Genomic DNA, 13,608 nt, shown 5'->3' on the forward strand with positions numbered 1-13,608 from the left:
AAGGTTCACTGTTAGAAGCTGAGGGTGCAGAATCTGGTTCTCCCGCTGAGACAGCAGGGAGGGAATCTGAGGCAGATGCCATGAAGGTAACTAAGACACACTGCACAGAAGGAGGTACCAGTGTTGGCACGACCAGTCTGGTGCAATCAAAAGCATCCTTGGTTTGTCCCATTTGATTTTTAGTAGTACTTTGGAGAGCAGAGGGGGGAAGGCGTAGACTGATAGGTTTTTCCAAAGGACAAAGCATCCACTTTCCAGGCTTGTTTGTGGGAAATCCTTGTGCAAAATTTGTCCAATTGGTAGTTCTGGGGAGAGGCAAACAGGTCTATATCTGGGCTCCCCCATTTCCTTGTCAACATGTTGAAAGTCCTTGGTTCCAGTTTCCACTCGTGTGGGTCCATGAGGATTCTGCTTAGTCCGTCTGCCTGTATATTTAATTTTCCTGGCAGGAATTGAGCTTGCAGGTGCACTTGGTAGCTCAAGGCTGTGTTCCACAATGCCATGGCTAGTCTGCAGAGGGGGTAAGAATGTGTACCCCCCTGCTTGTTTATGTATCACATAACAGTGGTGTTGTCCGTCGTTACCATTAGTTGTCCTGGAAGAATGTGGTCCTTGAAGTATGTCAGAGCATTCTGTACAGCTAACATTTCTTTTTGATTGAAATGCAGGAGCATTTGACTTGGGTTCCATTTACCCTGAATGCACTTCCCCTGCCAGGTGAGCCCCCCATGCATAGTCTGATGCGTCTGTAGCTAGGCTTTGGGCGGCAGGGGGTGGTGTAAAAGGTAGTCCCTTGTTTTAGTGGCAGGCCTCTGCCCACCAAAGGAACTCTAGGCGTAGGCAAGGTATGATAGGAATCATTGTTTCTAGGTCCTGAGAATGTTGACACCATAGGCTTTTTAGATACCACTGTAGTTTCCTCATATGCAGTCTTGCACATGGAATTAGAAGAATGCAGGAGGCCATGAACCCTACGGCCTGCAGTATGCGTCTTGCAGATAGCAGGGTTTTTGTGGCCACTTATTTGAAGCAGGTTGTCAAATGAATGTTTCTCTTGTGTGAGGTAAGCCATCTGGGAAGTTGTATTCAAGCTTGCTCCCAGGAATATAATTTGTTGACAGGGTACCAGCTGCGATTTCTTTTAGTTTATGGTGTACCCCAGACAAGTTAGAACCCTTTGTACAAAGGCCAGATGATTCAAAATATGTCCTAGCTTTCTGCCTGAATTAGACAATCGTCCAGGTATGGGTATATTTGAATATTTCTTTGCCTGCAAAATGCAATAACTGGAGCTAGGCACTTTGTGAATACCCTGGATGCAGTAGATAAGTCAAAGGGCAGTGCAGAGAACTGATAGCGAGTGTAGCCTGCTTTGAAGCGTAGGTATCTTCTGCAAGATTCCCTGATTGGGATGTGCAGGTATGCTTCTTTTAAATCTAGTGTTGCCAACCAGGCATCTTTAACTAGCATAGGAAGAAATTGGAGAAGAGTCAGCATCTTGAATTTTGTAATCTCCAAAAAGGGGTTTAGAGTAGACAGGTCCAGGACAGGACGCCATGAATTGTCTTTCTGGGTACCAGGAAAAATCTCGAGTAGAAACCTTGTCCCTTTTCTTTTTCTGGTACCAGCTGAATAGCCCCCGTGCTTAAGAGAGAAAGTACTTGTTTTTGGGCCTCTGCCCACCGATTTGGGGGGTAGGTCCGGCTACCCGCTTGGTGTTGGCAATGTGTGGAAGTGAAATCTGTATCCCTGGGACACTATTTAAAAACCCATTTGTCCTGGGTAATGAGTTCCCAATTCTTTGCATGAAGAGCAATCTTTCCCTCCAATGGGGCAGTCAGTTGATAAGTGCTTGGAAATTTTAAAAGGAAATCTGAGAAAGCTTACCATGGGGGGGGTCTTAATATTCCCAGACTTGGAAGTGGAGGCCTCCCACTGCTTAGTTCTGCATGTCCCCTGGGACTGAAACCTGGGTTTTTTGCTGTGTCTGGGTTTGGCTTGAGAAGACCTGGAAGGGGCTGGAAAGGACTAATTCTTAGAGGGCCAGTGCCTACTAAACCTAGGAGGCTGAACTTGTAAAAAATCTTTCAACAGTTTGTATAGATTTAGCTTTATCTTCCATCTTTTTAAGAACTTCCTCAGCCTTGTTGCCAAACAGGCGGTCCTGATTTAAAGGAGCATCCAACAATTTAGCTTTAACATGATCAGGCAAAGACTGCTCCTTAAGCCAAGCATCCCTTCTGAGCACAGACCCAGTAACGGCAACCCTACAAGAGACCTCTAATGAATCAAAACCACATTGCAAAGTATGTTTTCTAACTTCTTCAGCAGAATGCATTAAATCCTGTAATTCTTTATTCTCCACACAGTCAGGAATCAACATCATTTTCTGTTTAAGCAGTCCAATAACATGTTGCTGATACTTTAACATATGAAACTGGCAGTTTAAAGCCCTAATGGCAAAGGTAGCAGAAGTGTAAACCTTCTTACCCCATCTATCCAGCACACTGGCGTCTCTATCAGAAGGGGGAGGATTTTTAGCAGTAGAAGCCTTAATGCCCTTGGGCCCCTGTGAAATAGTCTCTGGATCTGCAATAGGATCTTTAAAATGGAACTTGTGGAACTCTGGGACCCTGTAGTATCCATCAGGTTTTCTGGGAGCAGGAGGCAGGGAATCGGGGGTCAAACTAGATTCCGAAAAAGCATCAACAATGTCTAGTACAGGAGGAATGGCTACAGGCCTATGCTGAGGTAGAAGAAGAAAATCCCTAAGCCTCTTTTTTGAATCAGAAAAATCCTGTCTTTCCCAGTGGAAATGCTCCCTTAAGAGTATGTAAGGTTTCCCCAAAAGAAAAATCCTCAGGAAGGTTTCCCCAAAAGAAAAATCCTCAGGAGGGGAAGCAGAGGGAATTGAGTCTTCTGCATCACAATCTTCATTAGTAGATAAGGGCAAATCCAGATCATCAGAAGAATCAGAAAAAACAGAATCCCGATCAGAAGATTCATAATCAACATCAGTCCTAGGCCTCTTAGAAGGGAAGGGGGTTGGCTACCCCTGAATAGAGTTATTAGATCTTCAGCCATTCTTATTTTTTTTTAGGCAGAGAAGCCTGAGCATGTGGCCTGGGCGTCTGTTTTTTAGGCATGGATCAAGATTTAGGCCTAAGTAAAGAAAGAGGTGTCGACTTAATATGCAAGTCCGTAGGCCTGAATACACCCTCAGAACCCTGTGCCTGCACAGCGGCTCCGGACCCATCCAAGGTAGAGACATCCGCGGGTTCCATAGTTGAAGCATCTTGCGACATACCAGACTCCGAATGGGTCTCAGTAGAGGCCTGCAAATCAGAAGTAGCAGGTATCAGGAGTTGCAAAAGCACCTGAGTACCGGCCAACTGGCGACTGGCTTAGGAGAAGCGTAGACAGTTTTGGACCTCAGTGGCCTGTCTCTGTTTTTATCTTTGCGTTTTTCTGGAATCCCAGTAGTCGGATGGCTAACCGACGACATTTCTGGATAATTAAACAGAGAACCGAAATATTTAGAGGCGAAAATATACAGACTACGGACAGTGCGCTGATTAAATAAAGAACAAAACCGACAGCAAGGTACCTCGTGGTCAGGGCCGAGGTAAGGAATACAGTATGAATGAAAATCTTTATGAGGTATTTGTTTTCCACATGTAATGCAATTATTAACTTTTACTGACATGGGAAAGGAGAAAGAAAAAGTTTCCCCAATGGGGTACTTAGCTTTAGTTGAAGACTTCGGTTCTGAAACTCGAAAACGAAAATTTCAGGAGTCGGCCGACTGGCACTTGCGAACTGCTTCTGCTTCGGGCACCGCACAGCAAGAAAGACTGATGTAATGGCGTCGGCTGCAGGTTTTATACCCCTGACGTCATGGAAGAAGGGACAGCAACTGACACAGGACCCAAGACTTTGTTAATCAGGCCGACTGAGGGCTACCTGCAAGCAGATAACCCAAATGTAATGACTGCAACAGTGAAACATGAAGAACATTTGTAGTCATTCATTTTTAAGGACTGTTAATAAAGGATCCTTTAGGTCCTCCATTTTTTTTACTGGTTATTCTTTTTTTTCTAATCATTTCTTTCACCACGACTAAAAATTTCGACAAAAGGTCCTTCTTTTGGGGTTACTTTCCCTGGAAGTTTGACACAACAGAGAAAACTTGCTTATAACTTTTGGTAATTTTTCTTCTTGTGTTAAGTTTATGAAAATCTCAGTTGTTGCTGGGCCAAAAAAAAAATGACACATATCTGCACTTTACTGAATGCTTAACGCTATTATTTAGGTTGCAAGTCAAAGATAAAACAGAAGGATTTATTGTCAGAGTCAGGAAAATCAAAAGTCAGCCTGTTGAAATAATCAAAAATTGATAAAAGCTACCTGGTCATATGGGTTTTAATTGCTAATGGCAACTAAAGAAAGTGTAGTTCTCAAGATAGAAGCCAGTTGTCTTCCCTAACCATCCAAGTGTATTTTATGTTATAGGACGTATGGCCGTGGGAAAGCACGTAAGGAATCTACAGGATACTGAATATAGATAAGGGTCTCCAGTCTCTCTTGGTAGCACTGGTCTTTTAAGCCTACGATATTTTCATTTAAATGCCTCTGGGGTCTTTTTCGTATGCTTAGTTGTGTGTTGTACTCAATGATGGGTCTTAATCAGGGCAGAGTACTTATTTTTGATCCTAAGGAAATACCTTTTACTATGAGCTGTGCAAGGTGAAGAATTTCCTAACTACCTTTTCATTCTGAATTAGCGTGTTGTCTATACCATAAGCTGCACCTAGGTGCTGCTTACAGAAAACTACAATGTTACACTTTTAAGTATCAAGTTTGAACCCATTTTTGAACACCAGCTATGACAATTACAAGCTCCCAATGCCTATATGTCTAAGGGTACACGACATCTCTAAGCTTACAATCATCCACAAATTTTGTTAACCAGAGATCCTCACTTGATAACAGTAAACATTTCAAGTAGATCCGTATAGCTTAGACTAGCTCAGCAATGGTTATACCCTACCCATGATACAATGATCAGTCATATTCCAAAGCTTTAATACACCTTTCATGTGCCCAGACCACTGATTTTTCTACCTTATCTGCCTGACCTACCAAACCTCTGGGAGCCAAATCTTTCAAAACTTTCATGCAAACTGAAGAAGGGACACACTACAACCATGAAACAAGTAATTTCTAGGTGTATAAAATCAATATAGTCACTCTGGCAAACAAAATCATACAAAAAAAACAAATATATAAATATAACTGGGATGTGCAGAGAGAACAGCTGCAGCAGCAGTGACCTATTTGAACATGTACTGTTATACTAGTACAACTGTACTAGTTAATCATTAGATCACTGCTGCAACAACCTAAGCTAAATGGGTAGAATATCAACGCTTATAAAAGTTTAGGAGGAGGAGGAGGAGGATTGTGGGTCCAGGAGCTCATGAATGGTCCTAGCAAAGCCTGTTCTTACATTGTAGTGCTTTGTAAAAGGATATACAAAGGACAAAGCTGTTGCCTCTGAATACTTTACTCCACTCCTTTCCAAAAAGCCAGTGAAGAAGCCACAACCTCAGCAGAATGTGTCTTGACTCTGCCTGGAAATGACATCTTACAGTAGGAACAACAAAAGGAAATAAGATAGGGCAACCATCTGGAAACTGCCTGCTTTGACACTGGCTGACTTTTTTAATCATCTTCATAATAAATAAATAAGTGATCAGAATTTCTGAAAGTTTTATATCTGTCAAGACAGAATCTAAGTTGTCTATGAACATCCAATGTATGAAAACTCCTTGGACATCAACAGCTTTGCACAAAGTAAACATGCGAAGGAGGCAGTCTGCTGAACCGACAGAGGATGTCTACTAATTTTCTTCTGTCCCAAGACAAAAGAAAAAATAGTTGTGTAAATCTTACCATAACCACAGAAGTCCTTCTCTTCCATGTTGCAGTATTCTCACTGTGGGATTCTCCGGCTCAGGCAATCCGAACATCGGCTCCTATAAAAAAGCTTTCAGCCTGGTTGCTATTGGTGCATGGGATGTCACACGTAGGACCATAAACCAGGGACCTTAAATGTGTACAGAAAAGCAGAGCTGAAGAAGTGAACTCACACTGCAGTTTATTCAGACAAAAAACAAACAAGTCGGAGTAGACCAGTTAAGCACTTTCATCCGAATCAGGACTTCATCAGAACTACTGCAATAATTAAACACAACAATCTTTAATACAATTAGTAAAATCACATCACTAGAATAAATATTTATTTAATTTATTTATTTATATTTGTATACCGGGAAATTCCGACTGGAGGCAGGTACTTCTTCAGCGGATGCCCGGGGAGAAAAGCTCCACATCATGTACATGATAAACAAAGTTGCAGCAATAGTAGACAACATTACAGGTTGTTGGCTTTAATACAATAAAAATATATTGTTTATGAACAATATATACAGAAAATGTTGCAAGTTAAGATTGTTACTAATAATATAAATGACAAGAAACTAAGTTGGCAGACAAGACGTAAGTATGTAAAGACAACTAGCTATTTCTGGCTGTGGTTAGTAGTGGCGGTAGTATAGTTGGGTTAAGAGTATAGGTGGGGGGTGGGGGTGTTGGTCTGGATTAGAACAAGGACAAAGCCAGTGCAAATTTAAGTGGAATTTGAGTGCAGTCTTGAAAAGGCTGTTGGAAGGTGGAGTAGTTATACAGAGTGGAAGAATGTGCCAAATTTAGATATGGTACATGAAAATATGGCTTCTCCTGCTGAGTTTTTGGGTTTGATAACAGTGAGTTGATTTCTGTTGCTTGATCTTAGGGGCCCTATTGGGGTGATCGGGTTGGAGAAAGGTATGAAGGGAAGGGATGTTAAGGGGGTGGTTACTAAGTTTATGAGCGAGGGTGAGCTGATTAAAGTGAAGTAGTTGTGGGAGTTCTAGCCAGTTTAGTTCTTGAAGGAAGATGCAATGGTGGCTGCGGTAGGAGTTTCCAGTGGAAAATTTAGCAGTTTTGTTCTAACAAGCATCCAGCTTGTGTAGGTCTGTCTAAGGTTGGTAAGTATGGGGGATGCACACAGTAGGGTGGAGATTAGCTGGGAATTGGCTATGGTGATTCTAGCCGCTTTGGTTAGGAAAGTACGGTTGTGTACACTTACCATAAATGTAGATGTTCGAGTGTATTCACTGTTGGAGTCATTGCATTTGGGTTATCTGCTTGCAGTAGCCTTCAGTTGGCCTGATTAACAAAGTCTTGGGTCCTACATCGGTTGCTCTCTCTTCTTCCGTGACGTCTGGTCGTCAGGGGTATAAAATACAAAACAGGAACAATGGCAGGACAGCAGCACTTCTCTTCTTCATTCTTAAACGCTCTTCTTTCTTTAAACATAGTTTACTTATGTATATTGTTTAATTGAGTGCTTAACTGTTTTAGTATTTAAGGTCTGTACCATTGGTACTATTTGTCTGATGAAGTTTGTTTATTTTATTCAAACGAAAAGCGCTTTACTTTATTAAAGTTTTAATTTTTCTGCTGTTTCTTGTGCTGCTGTCCTGCCATTGTTCCTGTTTTGTGGATTTATCAGTTTGTTTTTCCGCCTTGTTTCGAGTAGGGGTATAAAACATGCAGCCAACATCACTACATCAGTTTTTCTTGCCCCAGATGTCAGGTGCACCCCTAATGGGAAGCAATTAAATCTATAAATATACAAGGTTATATAACGCAAACAAAAAAGCAAATACACCAAAAAGCTTTTAAGCACTGAAAAGGAGAGAAGAGGTATAGCCAAAAAAAGTCAGGGGGCTGGAGGGAGGGTAACCAGGACTGCAAAAGTGAATACACTCGAACATCTACATTTATGGTAAGTGTACACAACTGTACTAAGCTCTTCATGTTTCACTGTTGCAGTCATTACATTTGGGTAGATTCCCAAAGCTAAGGATGGGAGGAGGAATTTATACAGCATTAGGACCAGCTATAAGGTCCTGCAAAACTGCAGTGGCAAAGCCAGCTCTGGATTTAGAGAAAATTGGCAAATGGTAATGCTTGGTGAAAGTATGTACAGAACTCCGGGTAGCAGCTTCCAGGATGTCCCTGGAAGGTACGCTTCTGATAAAGGCTGTAGAGGTAGATGCAGCCCTGGTTGAGTGGGGTCTGATCCCGTGGGATAGCTTTTCCATGGTGCTTATAGCAGAAATGAATGCAATGGCCTATCCATTTGGAAATGGTTTGCTTTGAAATAGCCTTCCCCTCTGTCCCTGCAGCAATTGCCACCAGCAGTTCAGATTTCCTTTGAGGTTTAGTCCTGTCCACGTAGAATCCAAGTTGTCTGTGCACATCTAAGGAGTGCAGTATCCGTTCCACTTTGTTCTGTGGATTAGGAAAGAAGGTTGGCAAATGAATGGACTGATTAAAGGCCACACTGGATACCACCTTTGGCATGAAAGGGGGACTGGTCCTGTGGGACACCCTGTCCACATGAAAGATGATGATAGGCTCCACTGCCATAAAGGCCTGTAATTCAGATACCCTTCTTGCTGAAGTGATGGCTAAAAGGGAAGCTGTTTTCCAAGAAAGGAATTTTAAATCTGCAGTAGCAGCTGGCTCGAAAGGAGGAAGGGTGAGTTTCTCCAATACAAAGTTAAGGTCCCAGGCTGGTGTTGGAGCTATCCTGGATGGTTTTAATTTTTTGGCCCCTCCGAGGAACTGCTTGAGCAGTGGATGAGAGAAGAGGGGACGTTCTGTGTTATAATGAGCAGAAATGGCTGAGGCATGAATTTTTATTCAGGAAAAAGACAGGCCCTTGTGAAGCATCTCAGTGAAGTATTGTAAAATCTGAGGTAAACTGGGCACTGCTGTGTTCATGCCTTGAGATTGGTTCTATGCACAGAATCTTTTCCATTTTTCAGCATAAGATTTTCTAGAACTAGGCCCCCTTGCCTCTAAAATAACATCCATCACTGGTTTACTGGGGGATGGTAAATGAGAGCTTAGGTAATTAGGCAGGCTGCTAGGTTCAGTGTCTGAAGTTGAGGGTGTGGAATCTGGTTCTCCTGCTGAGACAGCAGGGTAGGTTTCTGAGGCAGGTGCCATGGGGCCAACAGTGACACACTGCACAGGAGGGGGTACCAGTGTTGGCGTGTCCAGGCTAGTGCAATCAAAATCATCCTTGGTTTGTCTTGTTTGATCTTAAGTAGTACTTTGGAGAGCAGAGGACGAAAGGCATAAACTGATATGTTTTTCCAGCTGAAGGACAAAGCATCCACTTTCTAAGCTTGTCTGTGGGGAGTCCTTGCGCAAAACTTTTCCAAGTAATAGTTCTTGGGGGAGGCAAACAGGTCTATATCTGGGCTCCCCCATTTGCTCGTCTTTACCATTAGTTTACCATTAGATTTTAGCAGTAGAAGCCTTAATGCCCTTGGGTCCTGTGAAATAGTCTCTGGATCCACAATATGATTTTTAAAATGGAACTTGTGTGAATCAGGAACCCTGTAATATCTGTCAGGTTTTCTGGGAGCAGGAGGCAAAGAATCAAGGGCCAAACTAGATACTGAAAAGGCATCATCAACAATGTCTAGTACAGGAGGTATAGCTAAAGGCCTATGCTGAGACAGGAGTAAGAAATCCCTAAGCCTCTTTTTTGAATCAGAAAAATCCTGGCTTTCCCAGTGGAAATGCTCCCTTAAAGTATGTAAGGTCTCACCAAAAGAAAAATCCTCAGGAGGGGAAGCAGAGGGAATGGAGTCCTCTGCATCAGAATCTTCATAAGTAGATAAGGGCAAATCCAGATCATCAGAAGAATCAGAAAAAACAAAATCCTGATCAGAAGATTCATAATCAACTTCAGTCCTAGTCCTCTTAGAAAGGGGGGGGGGGCTGGCTACCCCTGATCAGAGTTATTAAACCTTCAGCCCTTCTTACTATTTGTTTTTTAGGCATAGAGGCCTGAGCATGTGGCCTGGGCGTCGGTTTTTTTAGGCATGGATCGAGATTTAGGCCTAAGTAAAAAAGGAGGCGTTGGTTTAATATGCAAGTCCGTAGGCCTGAATACACCCTCAGAAGCCTGTGCCTGCACAGCGGCTCCGGACCTATCCAAAGTAGAGACATTCGCGGGTTCCATAGTTGAAGCATCTCAAGGCATACAGGACTCCGAATGGGTCTCAGTAGAGGCCTGCGAATCAGACGTAGCAGGTATCAGGGGCTGTAAAAGCGCCTCACTAAGTACCGGCCAACTGGCGACTGGCTTTGGAAAAGCGTCTTCGGCAGTTTTGGACCTCGGCGTCCTGTCTCTGTCTTTAGCTTTGCGTTTTTCCAGAATCCCAGTAGTCGGATGGCTAACAGACATTTCTGGATAATTAAACCGAGAACCGAAATATTTAGAGGCGAAGATATATCGACGGATAATGCGCCAAATAAATAAAGCACAAAATCAACAGCAAGGTACGTCGTGGTCAGGGCCTAGGCAAGGAATACAATATGAATGAGGTATTTGCTTTCCACAAGTATGCAATTATTAACTTTTACTGACATCGGAAAGGAGCAAGAAAATGTTTCCCCAATGGGGTACTTAGCTTTAGTTGAAAACTTCGGTTCTGAAACTCGAAAAATGAAAATTTCAGGAGTCGGCCGACCGGCACTTGCGAACTGCTTCAAGCACCACATGGTAAGAAAGACTGATGTAATGGCATCGGCTGCATGTTATACACCCCTGACGTCATGGAAGAAGGGACAGCAACCGACGCAGGACCCAAGACTTTGTTAATCAGGCCGACTGAGGGCTACCTGCGAGCAGATAACCCAAATGTAATGACTGCAACAGTGAAACACGAAGAACATCCCATTTGTCCTGGGCAATGAGTTCCCAATTTTTTGCATGCAGGGCAATCTTTCCCCTAGTTGAGCAGGGCTTGGAAGGTTTAAAGTTAAGTCATTGAGACAGTTTACCATAGTGGGAGTCCTACCATTCCCTGCTTTGGAAGTGGGAGCCCCCCACTGCTTAGGCCTGTGAGTACCTTGGGACTGACCCCTGGGTGTTCTGCTGGTTCTGGGTTTGGACTGAGAAGGCCTGGAAGAGGCAGGAAAGGGCCAATTCTTAGAGGGCCAATGCCTACTAAATCTGGGAGGCTGTTTGCATAGATTTAGCTTTTTCCTCCATCTTTTTAAGTATTTCTTCTGCTTTGTTGCAAAACTGGCGGTCTTGGTTTAAGGGAACATCCAGTAAATTAGCTTTAACATGATCTGGCAAAGATTGCTCCTTAAGCCAAGCATGCCTTCTAAGTACAGACCCAGGGACAGCATCCCTGCAAGATGCCGCTAATGAAACAAACCACACTGCAAAGTACGTTTTCCAACTTGTTCAGCAGGAATGCATCAAATCCTGTAGTTCTTTATTTTCAGCACAGTCAGGAATCATCATTTTCTGTTTAAGCAATCCAATAATATGCTGCTGATACTTCAACATATGAAACTGGCAGTCTAAGGCCCTAATAGCCAAAGTTGCAGAAGTGTATACCTTCTTACCCAATCTATACAATGCCCTGGAATCTCTATCAGAGGGGGTAGAATTTTTGGCAGTAGTAGCCTTAATGCCCTTGGGTCCCTGTGAAATGGTCTCAGGATCCACAGCAGGATTTTTAGAGAGGAACTTGTGAGAGTCAGGTACCCTGTAATACCTATGAGTTTTTCGGGGAGCAGGAGGTAAAGTGTTAGGGGCCAGGCTAGATTCTGAGAAGGCATCATCTACAATGTCCAGTACAGGAGGGATAGCCAAAGGCCTGTGCTGAGGCAGGAGTAAGAATTCTCTAAGCCTCTTTTTAGAGTCAGAGTAATCCTGGCTTTCCCAGTGGAAATGCTCCCTAAGAGTATGCAAGGTTTCACCAAAAGAGAAATCCTCTGGAGGGAAAGCAGAGGGAATGGAGTCCTCTGCATCAGAATCCTCATAGGTAGATAAGGGCAAATCCTGATCATCAGAGAAAACAGAAATTTCAGAATCCTGATCAGAAGGAAAATTAGTTCTAGGTCTCTTAGAGAGGGAAGGGTGGCTTCCCCTGATTAGAGTAATAAGGTCTTCAGCCATTCTTATTTGTTTTTTAGGCATAGGGGTCTGACCTTGCAGTCTGGGCGTCTGTTTTCTAGGCATGGATCGAGTTTTAGGCCTTGAAGAAGAAGATGGTGTCAGTTTAATATAAAAGTCAGTAGGCCTGAATATACCCTCAGAAGCCGGTGCCTACACAGCGGCTCTGGACCCATCCCAGGTAGAGACATCCGCAGGTTCCACAGTCGAAGAAGCATCTCGCGGCATACCAGACTCCAAATGGGTCTCAGTAGAGGCCTTCAAATCTGAAGTAGCGGTATCAGGGGCTTCGAAAGCACCTCACTGAGTACCGGCGAACTGGCGATTAGCTTAGGAGAAGCATCGTCAGCAGCTTTGGACCTATGCAGTCCATCTTTATCTTTGCATTTGTTCGGAATGTCGGTAGTCGAGTGGCTTGCTGAAGCCATTTCTGAATAATTGAACAGAGTACCAAAATATTTAGATGCTTAAATGAACCGATACAGTACAAGGTTTTAATGCGGCACAAAACCGACAGCGAGGTACGTTGCAGTCTGGGCCTAGGCAAGGAATGCAGTGCGAATGAAAATCTTTATGAGGTATTTGCTTTCCACAAGAAATACAACTATTAACTTTTACTGACATTGGTTTAGAGAAAGAAAAAGGATCCCCAATGGGGTACTTAGCTTAGTTTAAGACTTCAGATCTGAAACTCGAAAACGAAAATTTCAGGAGTCGGCCGACCGGCACTTGCAAACTGCTTTTGCTTCAGGCACCGCACGGTAAGAAAGACTGATGTAATGGCATTGGCTGCATGCTTTATACCCCTGACTACCTGACGTCGTGGAAGATGAGACAGCAACCGACGCAGGACCCAAGACTTTGATAATCAGGCCGAGGGCTACTACAAGCAGATAACCAAAATGTGATGACTGCATCAGTGAAACATGAAGATCATTATTATTGTTTCTCTGATGGATATGGTATTATCCAATAATTTTATTTTTTTTGAAAGCTAATATTACAGACAAGAAAAGGGTGTGACAATGGGCAGCATGTGCCCCCAGTTTTGCCAATTTAGTATCATGTTATTGGGAAAAATATTTTATTTTTAACTCCGTTTATAAGGATTCCTTTTCCTTCTATACTCGTTTTTTAAATGATATTTTTATTATATGGCATGATGACATTATGAAATTAAATGGGTTTATTGAGTATATTAACACGACAACTTCCTTTTTACGATTTGTTCATTGTGTTAAAGATGATAGGATTGAGTGTTTGGATGTAACTATTCACAAAGATGTGGAGGCTGGGTATTTCAAGTCCAATATATATCGGAAACCCACCTTTTCAAACAGTTATCTTCACTTTGACAGTTTTCATCCATTGGCACAAAAAAAGTCTGTGGTTAAAGGCCAACTTGTCAGGTTGGCCAGAATGGTGAATGACTAGGATACATTTTTATTGGAGGTAGATAAGATATTAGACATATCTGTAAAAAGGGGTTACCCTTGGTCCTT

General features: G+C 42.8%; 1 protein-coding gene across 2 annotated transcripts in view; it reads right to left on the reverse strand.

Moving 5' to 3' along the window:
• Positions 1–13,608, reverse strand: part of LOC122793655 (cyclin-L1-like) — a 652,856-nt gene that overhangs the window by 465,654 nt on the left and 173,594 nt on the right. Inside the window, exon 1 of one of the 2 annotated variants that reach the window (XM_044061874.1) lies at positions 5,956–6,064. The exons of the other annotated variant lie outside the window; for it this stretch is intronic. Within the exon in view, the coding sequence (XP_043917809.1) occupies positions 5,956–5,958 (3 nt within the window). The 5' untranslated portion in view covers positions 5,959–6,064. Of the gene's footprint in view, positions 1–5,955; positions 6,065–13,608 lie in introns of those variants that run through there. 2 annotated transcript variants of the gene reach the window in all.

This window comes from Protopterus annectens, chromosome 2.part0, assembly GCF_019279795.1.
Source record: "Protopterus annectens isolate FY-2018-M chromosome 2.part0, PAN1.0, whole genome shotgun sequence".
NCBI lineage: Eukaryota > Metazoa > Chordata > Ceratodontiformes > Protopteridae > Protopterus > Protopterus annectens.